This window comes from Pelecanus crispus, chromosome 6 (genome assembly GCF_030463565.1).
Source record: "Pelecanus crispus isolate bPelCri1 chromosome 6, bPelCri1.pri, whole genome shotgun sequence".
Classification (NCBI taxonomy): domain Eukaryota; kingdom Metazoa; phylum Chordata; class Aves; order Pelecaniformes; family Pelecanidae; genus Pelecanus; species Pelecanus crispus.
In genome coordinates this window covers 1185919-1202502 of record NC_134648.1, presented here as the reverse complement: position 1 = coordinate 1202502, position 16584 = coordinate 1185919, and the positions used below count along the sequence as shown (strand labels likewise).

The window sequence follows — 16584 nt, the reverse complement described above, 5'->3', positions numbered from 1 at the left end:
AGAGGCAGATGGGAAGGCAGGCGGGATGAAATGGTAGAGGGTAACTGGGGCACCAGTTAACCCTCATTTTCCCTCGACATCACTACACCTGGTGCTTCCCAAGCAATAAATAGTTTCAGAGAGCAATACCCGTCTCAAGTTCCAGCTTAGCCAAGCAGATATGCGAGTGCTTAAGTGCAAACACCAAGTTAAGCCACCGCTTCTCCAAGACATAAGGGTATATTTATAATGAAGCCTGCTGTAATGAATTCAGTGAGGAGTGACGCAGTAAAGAGCCATGCTGAAGTGGACTTAGGGCCCTATTACCAAATCATAGGACTTTCCATTGCTGAGATGAAAGTGGGCTACTGTAATTTATTGTTTCCTCTTAGTTGGTGTCTAATTAAACTTATCCTGAGTGAGAAAAGTAGTCATTAATTCCTTCATCCTCTGCTTTGGGGGGATTTTTTTGAGATTGGAGAGGCATGGCCTGGACAGTAAACTCACACTATGTGCATCCAGGTGTCTCAACATTTTCTTAAATGCTGTTGGAATTAATTTCCCTCACTCGAAGGAATTTTAGTTCAAGCACAGAACCAGCTCCTGCTGGTTCTTGGTGTTTTGTCTTTTTTAAATAGCTGTAATGCTTGTGCTTCTCCATGCCTTTTGTATAGTATTGGATTATAGCGAAGGTCTTTTTGTTAGCAGCTTAACCACTTCATCCCTAAAGCTCATTTGTGCCTCTGGGATGAATACTAAGCAATAGCTGGTGACAAGCTGCTGGGTCCGGGTCTGAAGAAAAGCCTGCTGGAATCAGGGAAAGGCACTCGGTGGGGCGATCTGCCCGCCTAGCTTTGAGCAGCTAATTGCCTGAAGTGCCTACCTATGGAATATAGCTGCCTCTCTACTTAAAGGATAGAGCCAGGAGTATCCCGAGAGCAATTCAGATGTTAGCAAGCTGGACTGCATTCTGGAAGTGCTCATCTCTCTCCTTTGAAGAGAAACAAAGCCCACATCTTAAGTTAGGTTCCTCTGTGCTCAGCCTGAGTTAGGTGAATTGCAACCTTCCTGCCTAACCTGGTGGTAGAACCACACCCGGACTTACCTGTCTGATCTAGCACCTGTGGGTACAACATCAACCTAAAGGATGCTATCCTGATCCGTGTGTGACATTGCCTGGAAAAAAGATGTGCCTTGCAAAGGTAACTGCCAAAGAGCCCCTACACTCTCTCCTTGCCCCTTCCTCCTAATGTCTACCTTACTTTTCTGCCTGTCATACTTTGTTCTGTCTCCTGGCTTTTCTTGTTCTGCATTTGCCTTTCTGGAAGAAAATCCTTTGCTCGAATAAAACCTGGAGCATTGCTATGTAACCAAATCTGTTCTTCCTCCTTTCTGTTTGGTTCACAGGCCTTTTCAACAGGAACCATCTCACCCTTTCTATTTATACACTGCCTTGCACGTTAGCGTTACCACATATGTATATAATTCAAAATGTAGCATTCACAGATCTTCTACTGGGAAGAGAATCCCACATGCAGTCGACCTTCTTCAAACTACTGCCCATGAGGTGGGCCTCTGTAGCTTTACAAGAGTTTTGGGAAAGGGACCACACTGACCTCAAGTTATTCTAGTTGTGATCACCCCAGAGACAGAAATAAATTCGTCCTGCTATCCTTTCTGAGATGATCCCTTCCCAGGAATAGTTTCAGTTTGTGCCCTAACTAACCCCTGTCACCAGCCAGACTCAGCAGTCCAGTTTTCTGTCCAAATTTTCCTGTCTGTCTTTCCATTGTTTCCCCATCCACTCCAGGGCAGGTCTTTGTGATGCACAGATTTAGACTACCTGAGGGATCCATATCACTGTTAATTAACACTTTTGGATAGTTATCTGGTACGATGCTGTTACGGCCACAGAAAACAGAGTTGTGGATCTGTACTACAACTGAGAGCATTAACAGGATAACAAACACACCATGGGGAGCAGGGTCAGGAACTCACCTTCTGTCTCAGGCAAGCCGGTACAATCTTTGCTAGTTGAGAGTGTCCCCACTGTCCTTCTCCTTGCAATCCTCAGGCTGGTCCCCTTCCCTGGACTGTGATTTTGCTGTGTCCTGCTCAGACACAACAGTCTTGTCAGAGCTGGCTTTCCTTGGGGGCAAAGGCTCTCCTCCGTGTTCAGTGCCTTCAGCATCTTCACCTCCCTTCAGTGCAAGTGTTTGCCCCTGAAGGGCAGTGTCTTGGGTCACTTCCTCCCCTCTTTTTCTCACCAGCTGTCCTTGACCTGCATCCAGTCTGTCTCCCGCCGCTGTGTCAAGCTTTCCTCCGTGGCCGTTTGAAGAGTCCTCAGTGGACTCCTGTTCTGAAGGTGTGGTTTTCTCTAAGCCAGCTCCATCTAAATTCATTCCCATGGGCAGGGACGAGGTCTCCTCACTGCCGTGGCTGGTGGCTTGCACAGTGCTTGGAAGGCTGCTCTGTGAAGCAGTGCTGTTAGTGCTCCCCTTCTCCTGAGAGATGTCAGCAGCACCAGGCTTCCCACTGGCATCTTCCCCAACGCCTTCCTTACTTAGCTTAGGCCCTGGCTCCGAGTCACCTGTGCTGGCCACAGACACCTCCGTGCTGCAGCCCTTCACTCCTCTCCGCTCCGCCTTCTGGCCATTGTGGGCAGCCTGGACCTTTCCACTTCGTAGCCTTTGAGATGAGGAGGCCCCATGATCTTGGAGGCTTGGCTGTTTCACCTCCTCCTCCAGCTCAGCTGTGCAGTTCTCTTCCACCCCCTCCTCACCTCTGCTCTTCCGTTTGTCCATACCAAGGCTCCTCTGAGAAAAGAAGGAGATATTTAGTTTGGCTTATTAAAATACCAGTATATGGTACTCCTTGTCTATGACGCTTCTCAAAACTTGAGAAAAAATTTGCAGAGGCCATTAAAGGATGTAAAAGGATGTAGGTGGAGAAGAGAAGCATTCAGGGACCAGCATAAGTGGGGTGGTTGTGCTGACAGAGGGCCAATGCAAGAAGTGAAGTTGCTCTCACATGATGCCGTCCGGAGAGTGCTAACGAGGGGTACATTTACCCCCACACTGAGGTCTCCCAGCTCTGCACTGGCTGAGAGCCTCCAACTTTCCTGATAGCGTGTGTTTTGAGAAAACTCAGCAGCCAGCCTTGAACTCATGAACTCACCTGGCCGTCAAGGTCATCCTTCAGAAAAGACATGTCCTCGCCTTCTTTTGCATCCCATCTGTCAAGGAAAAAAAAAAAAAAAAAAAAAAAAATCAGAATTTAGGCCTTCAAGTTCTTATATTGGAAAGCCACTCTCCCTGCCTGACACCTGGGTAGGAATTTCTACAGGGGCCATGCTTGTCTGAGCCCCTTGACCAGGCAACGAGAGATAAAGGTGGCAGACATAACTGGTCCGGTTCCTTTTGGCACCTGCAAAGCACTCAGCCCATCCAGAGACACTCGTCTGAGACCACTAAATCTTCATGAACTGGTTGTTATAATTCTAAATGTCATGAAAACATAAAATTCAATTGCCAGAACAGACAGTTGTTGTTAGACTAATAAGATATACAGTTTGCTTATGCTGATGTCTGCCACAGTCTTGTCCTGCTTGCCTGACAGTGCCCAAGTGTCCCAGATGTCCTCAGTGGCAGACAGCGAAGGATAAAATTGCTCTGAAGTAGCTTGGGAGATTGGAGACGTGGACATGTGCAAGCAAGAACAGCTGTAAGGATCAGACTGAAGGTCCAGCTAGCTCAGGCTCTCTTCCCCTCTCAGCATCACTAGCAGATGCTTAGGGCAGAGTTTGGAAAGAGGGCAAATGCATTGAACACCTCCCCAGTACCCTAGCCAGCTTCCAGAAAAGTGCAGCTCTGGGACTTCCCGAGCCTGAGATGGTATCTCTGTGTTGAGTCATGCTTAGTAGACAGTCTCTTCCAAGGATTTGTGCAAGTGCGTTTTGGTGCCATAATAAATTTGCAGCAGCTACAACATCCTGTGCCAAAGAAGGCTGCAGCTTAGTTAAAGGCTGCGTGACAAACTGCTTTCTTTTGCTTGTTTGAATTTGCTAGGGTGAATATAAATCTGAATTTGACCATGCAGTGCTACTGGGCAGGGAGGGGTCTTAGTAACCCTTACCTTTGTCACACACACAAACATTTTATACACACACACACACATATATATAATATGCATATATTTCTCCCTGCCTCATACTCTTAAAACACAACATGTGTGTGGATTTAATTCTTCTCTAGACAGACTCTGCTGGGCTTACTGGCCTCTTCATTTGGCAACTTTGGGCCAAGATACAAAAAATGAAAATGCAAATTGAGGCGACTGCAGAGTCAGGCATTTCCAGAAGCAAATGTGTTACAGTCACCCCATGTGCCCTTGTGAAAATTGTGTGGGAATTACCATCACAAGCTCCACCATACAATCACACTCAGCTGCCTCACACTGCCTTTTTATCTAGCAAAGTCCTTCGGGCAGGAGCGAATTGCAGTTGCAAGCACCTCAAGGCTCTCAGCGTAGAGCTGGGTACGGTGTCCTTAATAAGCTGGAGGGAGAAGCAGCTTGGAGCTATAGGGCTTAGAGACAGACCCAGCACCCAAACCACAGCCAGAGAGGTCCTGTCCCAAATACAAGGGAGGTCCCCACCACCAGCTATGCCAGCTCACACCGCAAAAGGGCCCCTTTTCTTGGAATTAGCCCCCATTGCTGGGGCTCTGTTTTCAGTGGTGCCCTGCAAGAGCTCTGAAAGCCAGGCTGGATGGGCAGAGCTCATCATACATAGTCAACTGTGTTAAATTTCAGCATGGGCTGCCCTCGTGATCAAGTCCCCTCTGCACTCAGCATTGATGCTGGTGGGACTGATGACTGCTTTCCCCAGACAGATATCTAAAAACAGAGGAATGACTGGCTGCAGGTTTCTGCCTCTCCCTGCTCTGTTTACCACTGCATGGCTCCTGAAGACCCAGCCCACAACAGACCACCCCCACAGGTCTAAAGATAGCCAAAACTAGCTAGACAGCAATTTTGAAATATTCAGCATCTCCGCCTGACGTGTTCCTCCTCCCCATCATTACCGCTAACACACCAGAGTGCGTTATCAATCACTAACATGCAATGAAAATTCTGAGCGTGTTCCCTAGCATGGCTGGTGCTATCCATGATAGATGCTCATATGGGAACTTGGCTCCAAATTTGTTATGGGGTAAGGTGCTGCTGGAAGTCACCACCAGATGCTCCAAATGGGTCTTACCACTGTTGTTAGGTTGCTTGGACTTATACGGGAGAGGAGTCTCTAAGCAATAAAGGGCAGATACAAGTGAAGGTAAGGAATATTCAGCGCCCCAAAGGCTCCCTGAGCTGAGGTTTGAAGTGACAGGAAAAGCTTCAGGAGTGGCTCTTCCCCAAGAGAAGCAGTGGAGCAAACGATGCTCTTCCAGCTTCAGAGACAAGATTACATGACCAGGGAGTCACAGGATCCCTTCTAGATCAAGAGGATGCAGAAGATGCAACAAAGAGGAGATAAGAAAAGTAAAAGTCCGTGAGGTGAGATGGATGGGCAGAAGGAGAGCTATTCTAAAGAGATTCTGGCAGAATGGAGCAGTTGGATGGCGCTGAAGGAGGTGTCCATGCTGCAGCAGACAAGTGTTTGGCTTCCTCATTTCCCCTGATTGTTGCAGGTCCACAGGTGGAAGTGAGGACTTTAATGGCACGACTCCATGTTCCAGCTACTCACATCAGTAGTGTTTAAGATGATGCTTTGTAGTTTTAAATGAACCATGATTTTCCATCCTAGTAGCTGATAAATATGAAGTACAGCAAACAAGAATGAAAAAAATAAATCCAGACACCTTCTAGCCCCATTTCTAATTGGAGGATGTTCAGGGAGGAGTACAATGTCTTGTTTCACTGTGAGATAAAATGAGAGAAAAAAAAAGAACAAGAATAAAGAATGTCGCTGTGGAAACAACAGTATATAAGATTTTATAATTTCATCAGCAAGAGAATTTAGGCATTTAAACAGGATTTGGGGGCCTTAAAGCCTTTAAATGGATATGAATAATACCCTGATTGAGCCCAGCAGCCCGAGAGGAGTTAGATGCACTAAAAAGCCTTGAAGCCTCCGCACTGGAGGCTCAAACATGTACTGGAAAACATACCTTCCCAGTTTGTTCTGAGAAAAGACACAGGCTGTGGAAGCCCATGACAAGCCAGGCATCCTCTCTGCGATGCATCCTCCCTGCAGTACATCCTCTGCGCCTCCCAACAGACGGTGCTAAACCCCGCGGTGTAATCTGCCTAGCTGACCTTCTCCTCTCCCCAGATAAAGAACGCATCCCAGAAACAATTGTCACTTTGAACCGGTTGACATTGCTGGCACGCCTTGACTCTGACGTGCTTCAGGCAGGCATGTCCAAGGCACAAGGGATCTTAAGTCTGCTGGACCCACTGCATAAATCTCCTGCTAATGGGGGAGGTGAGAAAAGCAAGGGAATGATACTGTTAATATTACAGCGGGAAGAAGTGCTGATACCCAGGTATAGCCCTACCCAGTTTGAAATGATGCTAGCTGGCCTACTTGCTGGCAGAGAGGAGGCTGCCTTTGGTGACCGCTCCAAGCTCTGGAGCAGAAGAGGCAGAGTCCACTGCAGCAAGAGACTCGGAGGGCTGCTACCGAGGGGCCACTCAATGAGATGTCGTCAAACAGCGCTCCAAGCTGGCCAGTCAGAGGCTCTGAGGCAGACTGTACAAAACATTACATCCCAGCCCAACATTATTGCTTTGGATTTCTGCCATAAGACAGCTAGCCAAGGCATTGCTTCTGGGCATGGCTCTGAGGGCTCAGCGTAGAAGGAAAAAGAAATGGCTCAAGACCCCGTTATGATTTCTGGAAACTAGTCAGCATCTGCCTGTCACAGGCACGCTTTGGGGCATAAGTCAGCCTTTGCAGAGGAGGAGGAGAAGAGATGGATATAGGGGAGTGGGCAGCCTCTCATCCCTTCCCCTGGCTCTGACCAGGGCAGAGATGGAGCCCGAGGCAGGACCTCAGCGCTGGTGTCTGACCCACGGGCTGTGGCGTGGAGGGAGCAGATCATAGCGTGATCCATCCGTCTACTCTGCCTATAAAAGGGAAGCAACAAACTCTTTGTCCATTCCAAGAAACCGCTCAAAATCAACACTGCTCTTTCGTTTACAGGCTACTCCCAGCACACATTTAACCAGCCATATGCATCTAAATTGCACAGCTAAAATGCCCACAGAGTAGAAATAATGACTGCATTAGGATTAAACTTTAAGATTAAACACTGGAAAGCGTGAGGTTTATCATGGCATCGGGTCCTTCTAACATCATCATTATTTTCTGAAGTCTTTCCTTATATTTTGCTGCTTGGGAAGGAGGACGGGGTGGGCCACGTCTGGGTGAGCTAAGTTGCTGATCCCACACCTCATGCACCCGATCCTCCCCGAAGGGCCCCGAGACACCCCCCAGCTCTCATGGTGAGACAGGGTGGGCACGGCCAGCAGCTGAAGACATGACCAGAATAAACCAGACGTACCACCACATGAAGCTCCCAGGGAAACCTCCTCGGCGCCTTCCCACCTCCCCAGGCCCCGAAGTGCAGGGAAACAAAAGACTCCAGTAGGAAGGAGAGAGAAATGAAGAAAATTATCTTTGCAGTGGGTATAACTCACTTGCCCGGCAAACACTGACAGAAACCATGAGTTGCTTATTGTGTGCAATTTCTTCCAGCCCTTGGGAGCACGGAGCATCTCTCCCGCAATGAGACACAATCTGCTCTGCAGCAATAAGGTGGCCGCGAACCCTTCTCAAAGCAGAGGGGATGGCACTAGACGTGCATTTTAAAGGGACAGATGGATCAAAGTCCAAAGGAAAGGTGTCTCAGGAAACGGTGTTCTCCAATTAGCTTGGAGGAGACCTAGACAACTAGTAATAACTGATCCAGTTAAGTTCAGAGGGAAGTAGAGACAGCAATGCTGCGTCGGTAGCGTCCCCCTTGAATCCAGCGTAGCCCAAAACTCATGTGTGATTTTAGGACAGCTGTATTCCATAAGCAGTACTGTCTTTTAGAAAGGATGATGGCCTAAAGTCAGGTCATTTGTGGCTGTTAAAAATCTTACAACCAGTGTGGGGGTAGTAGTGCCTGCCCAACAGCTACCTGTGCTTTAACTTCTTGTATATAGTATCAGGTGGATATATTTTTTCCTTCTGTTTCTCTTCTCCAGTGCAGCTGTTGAAGTAATTCCTCTGTATAAATTTTCTGTGTCTCTCTCTGTCCACCTCCCTGTCCCCATTTTTTAGTTCTTCCCTCACTGCCTTGTAGCCTGCCACTTTTTAAATTTCATTCTTGTCTCCCTCTGGCCACCTCCTTGTCCCTGTTTTTTAATTCTTCCCTCTCTGCCCTGTAGCCTGTCAATTTTGAATTTTATTTCTGCATCTCTCTCTGGCCAGCTCCCTGTCCCTCTTTTTGCTATCACAAATAACCAAATTTCAGTGGCGAACCTCAGCAGCAGAACCACACTTGCTCCTGAGGGTAGCTGTTGAGGTCTGGGAGTTCAGTTTGGCCCTGATGGGCTGGCATCTTCAGGCAGGGCAGAACCGTGTGTAATTGCTGCATCTCTCAGTTCTGAGCAGCAACGTTCAGCCTGCAGGCTGAAGCCTTCTAAGATATTCATAGAAAGAAACAACATAAAGCAAATCAATTGGCATGCCCATCCTGCACATCCTCTGGGAACTGCTGTAATACCCCGGCGCTGCAGTCAGCGGCTGGGGAGAGCAAGCATGAGCACAGCTCATCAGCTTTTCTTTCCCAAGCACATTTTATTGGGGATGGAGCTGAAGAATGGAAAGGGGTGGAATGTAACTTAAAACCAAAGCTAACTTGATTATTTGCATGCTGTTGATCCTATTCTTCACCAATTGCTCATCGGTTTATCATATTAAATTTAATTTCATTTGAAAACGTATGATTCACTAACAGGGCTTAGGAAGACAGACGATAACCCATCTTTATGCTGTAAGCAGATTCCCAGTCCACAGCTTAACTAGCTGAGAGTTATGGCTGCTCAGGTGCATTTCCTCAAAGCACAGCCACTGGAAACAAAAGCAACATTAAAAACCTCTCCAGGCTTAATACAGTGCCAGGCTCTGCATATTAGACCTACTACTGTCCTGACACAGCAGAACGCTGCACACACAGAGCCTGCCTGATGCTCTCCATTTCAGCCAAGTAAGAGCAAGCAGCAGCTGACCTCCAACTAACTCATCTCTTCTGGGTAATGCTCTGAGTACCTGTGAAGCACACACCTGTTCATGCATCTCTTCAACTGCATGGGCATAACTGACCTGCATGGTTGACGAATGCTAACATTAAAAGCTACTGGAATGGTTTTGTGTTCTGGATAAAGGAAGAGTCTTGGGGTATGTAATCAACTCTTCATCCTTTTGTTGCCTGCTAAAGAGCATGGTAGCGCTGCGAAGATGATTACTGTTATTAAACCGTCAGTGTGGCTCCAGGAAACTGGAGACTGCACTGAAATTTAATTATGGAGAGCAGCAGGGGAGCGGGGGGGGTGCTGGGAGGATGTGGGTGAACCTGTAAGAGGCACTTAGGTTTGCTGATATTCTGAAATTACCTCTGTGCAAATTCCTGTATTGCTGTGTGCTGCCCACAGCTGGCAGGAGCAGGCCACTTCCCTCCTCACATCTTTAAGAGCAGTTGTTTAAGAGGAGGAGACATCTGTACCACAGTATCAATCCTAATTGCTATTGGATCAGTTGGCAACTATCTTTGGAGGCTGCTCCTCCATATCAGCAGTGCCTGGAAGTCAGATTAGATGTGTTCAAAAGCTTGCTGGGGCGTGTGCCGATGCTACCCAAATCTGGCCACAGAGCAAGCCTGACCCCCTGGGCTGTTCTGCAGCGAGCTGGCGCAGCGGGTCACTACAGCATGAGGCACCCCACAAGTACCACAAACCCCACAAAGGGAAGTCCTGCCAGACACGGCCCTGGCCAACAGGAACTCATCTGAAAAGATGCCGTTGTGGAACAGTATCTCTTTTTGTCCGTCCCTCTTCACAGTCAGGCAAGGAACACGTATCACAACCACTAGTTCACGGCACTGCTGCCAGCCTCCTTACCTTCTGGCTCTGCCGGTCAGCCTGTCCTTTCCTTTGGCTCGGCTGCTCACAGCAGGTACTGCTTTCGGACCAGGATCGCTCACATTCACTCCATGCTGCCCTCCGCCTAGAAGACAGGTTGGAAATGCCATGCAAGAGCAGGCAGAACCAGCTGATGGACCATTGAAGGGGCCAACATCCTTCTATCACTGGAAAGTACCTCTGCAGGGGGAAGCCTCTGAAACTGTATGCATACTGTGCGTATATTTTCTAAAGTAATAAATACAAGTTGAGAATTTAGGGGTGTTTCTTCTTTATTCCAAATTCCAATTATAACTTCAAATCCTATTCCTTGGATACGGCCTCCCTTGTGCTGTTCTTGGAAGACGACTTCTCTCTTGCCACACAGCGCAGACGGTACCACGCAGCTGTGAGAGCAGCCACGCGGTGTGTCCCCAAAAAGCACTCCAAATCTGCGAGAGTGCCTGGAGAGAACTCTCTCCATGAGGGCGTATCGGAGGTGCTGACATTTAGTGGGGTGACGCAACTGAGTCGTGTGGTTTACTCACCTCTCCCGTCGGGAGGAAAGGACCTGTGCTGGAATTTCCTTGCGTTTCTTCCCCCTGAAAGGACAAAGCAAAGCATGCACAGAAGTGAGCGAGGTTCTGTAATGGACACGCAGCAGAAAGCTTGATGTTCAAATAGGGTGTCACAAGGGAAAGCTTTGTTCTGCCAGTCCATCTCCTGAGAAACAGGAGTCATGATGGACTTATGCTAGTAAAGAAGCCAGCATGTGCCACAGGGATCAGAGATGATGTGCTCTGGAATAGGATTGCCTCTCAAACCAGTGTTTGGGAAAGGAGGCAGTGCTGAGCCTCCGTATTGTGTCATACAAGGTTACAGAAACCGTGCCACTGCTCTCCCTGGGAAGGTAAAAAGCACTAGCACCCCAGCGCTCGGATCCCATCCCCTGAGCACTCTGCAAAGCAGAGAGGGCTGAGACCCCAACACTGCGCTCAGAGGCGTTTGCCCAGGAAAGCAGAGTTTCACAACTGACAGCCACGACAGCTGCTGTGGCACTGGGATTCGCACGATCAGCATTCACTAGCATCAGGACAGAGTCTAGGTGTCCCTTGCCAACCTTTCTTATTGCTGGGATTATCCAAGGCTGGCTCCCCATCCTTAACAAAGTCCTCTTCAAACCTGCAGGTTAAAAACAGGCATTGTCAGACCTGACCGTTCCCCTCTGGTGTGCAAAAGCGTGGGCAGGAGACCTCAAGACAACGCAGGCTCCAGCCTTTGGCCCTTCTGCACCTGCCCACTGGCAAATATGTGCAGGTTTATCAGCAGGAGCTGAAACTGCATGCACTAACCAGGAGAAATGAGGCTGTGAGGCAATTCTACCCCAAAGGAGAAGCTCTAAAACCTTTACATCAATACCCATATATATGTATGTAAATATTTAATTCTATGAACATCCATGAAGCCAATAGATGCCAGTAGTGTAACTGTACGAGGCTCAAATGCAGCTTCCCAAGCTTCTAAATACAATCTGAAGTAGCTTCAGGACTTGTCTTCTCAGATCAGATCTGTCAATCAGACTCGGTTGGTTGGTTTCTAATCCTGCTTGGTTTTTGTTACGGCTTTTCTCTTAAAATTGGACACACGGGAGAACAGCAGGGCTCAGAGCTGTCTTGCCAGCAACACTCAGCACCCACTGAAGTCAGTTCGCCTCTAGTTATTGAGGTCTCAGTGACTGAAAATCTATGTATTTGGTCCCGTTCCTCAGCCAAAAGATTGTCCCATCTATCTGCCCTGTACAAACTCTTATCAGCAAACCCACGCAATGTCCCCTAACTCCATACCCTATCAAAATGTTATCTTGCTGCAGGTGCTAAGTCATCCTCCAAAGCTTTCTAGCCGGTGTGACCCAGCTGGACAAGCCCAGTTAGAGGGACAGTGTTTAAAGCAGGGAAGTGTCAGACCCCATTAAGAGCTCTGCCACACAGCTGTCCCCAGCACGTCCCCTGTATCTTATAGGCGGCCCTTTGAAGTGATCCCCTCACAGCCCAGTGCCTGAATGGCCTGAGTTTGAGGTGTGGAGGATTTAGGCATCGGCCTGTCCTGTGATTGAAAAGGAGAAACAAGCAGGGCAGTGAGAAAACCTGTGGACTAGCGATGCGAGTTTGTCCATCCCTGTTTGCAGAAGAGCACCTGCACCCTCCTGCCATTGGGTTTGTCCATGTGGAGATGGAGAGGACCCTCCAGATGTAGACTGAGCAGTGATTGACGCTCCCCTCCCTCCCACAGTCCAAGCCCTGGTGGGACCAAAGGCAGGCAACCTTTGTCAGCGCACAATATCTCCTGTCAGGGTAGGAGACCTCATGTCAGAAAGAAAAATACGAGAATCGCTCTGATATCTGGTCCCACTGGTCAGGAGGAGAAAGAGACAGCGATGTGGATTTGGTCAGCGAGAGGCACATGACAGCATGGGATTTGATCAGCAATGAACATCTGCACAAGGTCTCATCACTGGCTTTAGATGGCCTGCTGCAGACAAACCACCCAAGACTGCAGAGGACCTACATGTGCTCCGACTTCTCCACATCCCAAGCCCGTCGCCACTCGCCCTTGGCGTTCTTGTGACGTGCCAGTCGTTCCAGGTCAATCTGATCTCGCTCCCTCTTCCAGCGTATGTACTCCGAGCGTTCCCGTCCAGTCATGGGGAAACTCAGGTCTCCAGGGCTCTTCTGCACTGACTTCCCACCATCCTAGTGGAGACAGAAGAGCTTCTTGTTAATAAAAATGTCTGAAACGTCTGCATTCGGCGTACTTTGTACTGTCACCACGAGAAATGCTCAGTAAGATTTGAAAACAACTTGGAGCAAGGTCAACTTCTCTCTCCAAAGGGACGTGCACACGGAAGGGCTCTGCTTTACCCATAGCCTAAATATACTTGTCCCAGGGCTGGCTGACTTTACAGAAAGGGAAACTGAGGCAGGAAGAAGTTACATGGCTTGCTTAGAGCCACATTGTAAATCCATAGCCAAATTGGAACAAGCGACCATTCCCTCCCAGGGTTATTCAAAAATGACAATTTGTGGCAACATATTTCTGAAAAGTTGTTCCACTTCATCCAGACTACATGAATAGTGTCACATTTCGAAGGATTAAAATTGCTTCCACCTAAAGCCCTGGATTTTGCCATCTGGATACATTCCTCTTGCCTTAAGGAGACGGGGCTTCACTGCTGTTTCCCCAGCCTGAACTGCAATGTTTCTTTGGTTCCTGCAGTAATATCCAACCTCCTGATCTGTGAAGCAGCTGCCGTAAGATGTAGTTTTTCATTCTAGATATTCAGTACCAGATTACAAACTTTTAAAGCATGCCCCTGTACTTCTGCGTGCAAACGGCCACAGAATTGGTTTGCCCCATTTGTACCTGCAGTCACTTTAGCTGCAGGCATAAATTAGACAGTGGCTTTCACCTGCTGTTTTCCTGCTCACCTGGAGGTGTTAAAACCAAACGTTCTCAATGTTTCCTAGAAAAGGCACTTTGCTAAGGTTTACTTATGGCATATAAGTAAATATAAGCTCCTGGAGTGCTTGCAACAACTGCCAGCAGAGACTGAGAGAAGACTGTGGGACACTTAAATCAAAGTTATGCCTATGAAACCCTTCGCACTGACAGGTCACGAAGGAAGCCGGCCTCCTGTGACCACCACACACCCACAAGAGCCCACAGTCACAGGGCTGGGGCCAGCCCCGCAGCCAGGGCACATGGCACCGTGAGTGCCAAGAGCGGCATTCTCAGAGCAAAGGGGCTCTTCACCTTCATTGCTTTCAGCCTCTTGGTTTATCGCTCCTCCTCGTGATAGACTAGTAAAGGGCTGCCACTGTTCAAGAATTTAAAGGTTAATGAAAAGCTAGTTCAGAGCTGATGGAGCATGTGAAGAGGGCAAGGTGGGTAACCCAGCTGCCGGGTTCATGGACCTGGTGGAAACAGGAGCCAACTGGCCACGGCGTGTTGTCAAGCAACGCTGCGCAGTGAATCGCTTAGTGCAGAGCCGAGTCCTGGGGTGCTAATTACCAGCGGATAATCCATCACTTCGTACGCGTGCCCTTCCACGCCAGCCACCCTCACCCTGTCCCCAAACAGGAATTAGCTCCTCGGCATTGCGCTGCTGCTAAAAGCAGAGCAGCGGGGAAGGAGTGACTGAAAGCCCTGTTACCACGGAGACCCACCTGCGTGGGCCAGAGATGGGGTGGCAGTAATTGCTCCTCCATTCGTTAGCTGGCAGGAGCTGGGGGACATGAGACTGCATCCCCAAGAAGGGAGAGGTGAGGCCCGCAGAAAGGCACGGCACACCAGGGCAAGGCAAGGTTACTGGCACTGGTCCAGGTTCAAGGCACTGGTCCCTGGGTTGGGGCACAGGCCTGGAGCTGCTCCCCACAGCTTCCAGCCCCACGGCACGGTAAGGCACAGCGGGTCCTGCCACGATGGATCCTGATGCACCCGCAGAAGGGAAGCACGCAAGAGCCGGGCAGCGCACAGCTAGCGAGAGCAGGGTTCCACCTCCAGAGCTGGAGGATAAGGGAAGTGCCCTGCGCTGTTACCTGGACCCTTAGCAAAGGGGAAGCCAAAAGTGAGGGAAAGACCGAGGCTGGTGCCCGCATCCTCTCGTGGGTAGATGCAGAGGTGTCTGTGGGAACAACAGAGTAGGGGAAGCTGGTTCCTGACCAGGGACCCCCCCATTTGCAGCATAGCTGCAGTGAGCTGGACCACAGCACTGTCACGCTCCCCTTTTCTGCTCTGGGGGGCTCAGCTGCAATTAACATTTAAGAGCCCACCTGTGACCTCCTAATGAATCACACTGAGGTGGGGCTATTCAATTTGTGCTCCATTAATTAAGCACATCTGCAGGCTCAGGGGAGCCAGCGTGTCCTCCAGGGTTTGCATTAAACAGTCAGTGGGAAGGCCTGTGCTTTAATTCCCCTCCATCCTTCTTGGCTTCTGCTGAAGTGAGGAGCTGTAGCTAACATGACCTGAGCCTTTCAACTCACAAGCAAATTGTTTTGGGAGAGAAACCAGCTAGGGCTGTGCTGCCACAGGGGTGAGCACGTTACCCTTCCTAACAGCCCTGCTGCTGCGCCAGGGACTTAAGCAGCCACGACAAGGTGTGAAGGGCAGGTCCCCTGTCACCCCTTTCCAGCGCTGCTTTGCTTCAGGTGTGTCAGTTGCTCAACAAAGCTTTGGATGAGGAGAGGGATGAACAGTGGGGACCCCATCAGAGCACCTTGCTGCTTCCTTTAGGACTGAGGCGACTCTTACTGACAGGGAGGCACATCCTACTGGTTTCCTCTTCCAAGGCAGGGGTCCCCCCCAAACGGACACGGGGCCAAACTCACCTTCCGGCCGTGCTCGCTTTCTGTGCCTCTGTCACTGTCTGATCTCCTCTTCTCTGCTGTTCTCCTCTCCTCTGCCTGCAAGAGCACAGACACAGGAATTATTTCAAGGATTAAGCAAAGACTCCTGGCAAGGGGACTCAGTGCCTGACCCTGCGCCCACCAGGATGTGTAAGAACTGCCCGGAAAAGGTCAGCAAAAGAGGAAAGATTGGTTTCTGGGACTCTGAATCAAACTGATGTAGAAAAAAAGAAGTCAGAAAGTAAGGGATGCGTGAGAAAAGCAAGAAAAAGAGATGCATTCCCACCGGTCCCTCCTCCTCCCAAGCTAGAGGCAGAGAAGTGTCCCGTATGGTCCCATTTGTTTGCAAAGCAGACCAAGTTTCAGGTACCTCTTCAGATTTGGGCCAAAGACCCAGCTTACGATTCAACCGTACAAGAGCTGGGAGCCCATCTAAGATGCAGCTAAAAGCCAGCATGGTAAAGTTGGGAGTGATTTTTGTCCCTGTCAAACACGGCGCCCTTCTGCTGGGGTCCATCCCTGCTTACATTGGGTTTAGCCACGCTGCCACCAGCTTGGCAAGCTCTGCTCTAGCGTTGACATCCCCCGGCCTGGCAGGAGGTGACAATTAGCCCCTCCGTCTTAATGAACTACAGACACGAAACACGAGGCACGCCGCGGGCCAGGCAGGTCTCTGCACCTACGTGGGACTGATAATACAGACACAGCCACGTCAGAGGGCGGGAGCACAGCGGGTCTTAGCAAAATACTCTGCGGGGCATAAATATCTTTTAAGAAAGGCTTTCTGCTCTGGTTAGATCGTACTGTCGGGGTGCCGCCGGGAGGGCTGCTCGCCGTTGCGTGTGCTGGGCTGATGAGGGCAGGGTACTGGCTGCCCCCCGCGCTGCTCGGGCAGGGGACTGGTGCTGGCTCGGGGCTCTGCCCCGGCGTGGCCGCACGCCTCCGCGAGCGGCTCCCACTCCCACCCGGGCGCTGCCACAGCACGTGGTTTGCAGCACGGCAGCTGCCAAGCGGCACGGCATTTATCACGGCT

At 49.7% G+C, this 16584-nt stretch overlaps 1 protein-coding gene across 1 annotated transcript in view; it reads right to left on the bottom strand.

The window, feature by feature from the left end:
- Window positions 1-2009: 2009 nt before the first annotated feature.
- The window catches only part of CCDC9B (coiled-coil domain containing 9B), a 48118-nt gene continuing 33543 nt past the window's right edge, over window positions 2010-16584 (bottom strand). Inside the window, exons 7-13 of the mRNA XM_075713186.1 lie at window positions 15534-15608; window positions 12712-12896; window positions 11267-11328; window positions 10695-10748; window positions 10147-10252; window positions 3157-3214; window positions 2010-2795 (exon numbers count right to left, since the gene is read on the bottom strand). Of these exons, the coding sequence (XP_075569301.1) occupies window positions 2010-2795; window positions 3157-3214; window positions 10147-10252; window positions 10695-10748; window positions 11267-11328; window positions 12712-12896; window positions 15534-15608 (1326 nt within the window). The remainder of the gene's footprint in view (window positions 2796-3156; window positions 3215-10146; window positions 10253-10694; window positions 10749-11266; window positions 11329-12711; window positions 12897-15533; window positions 15609-16584) is intronic.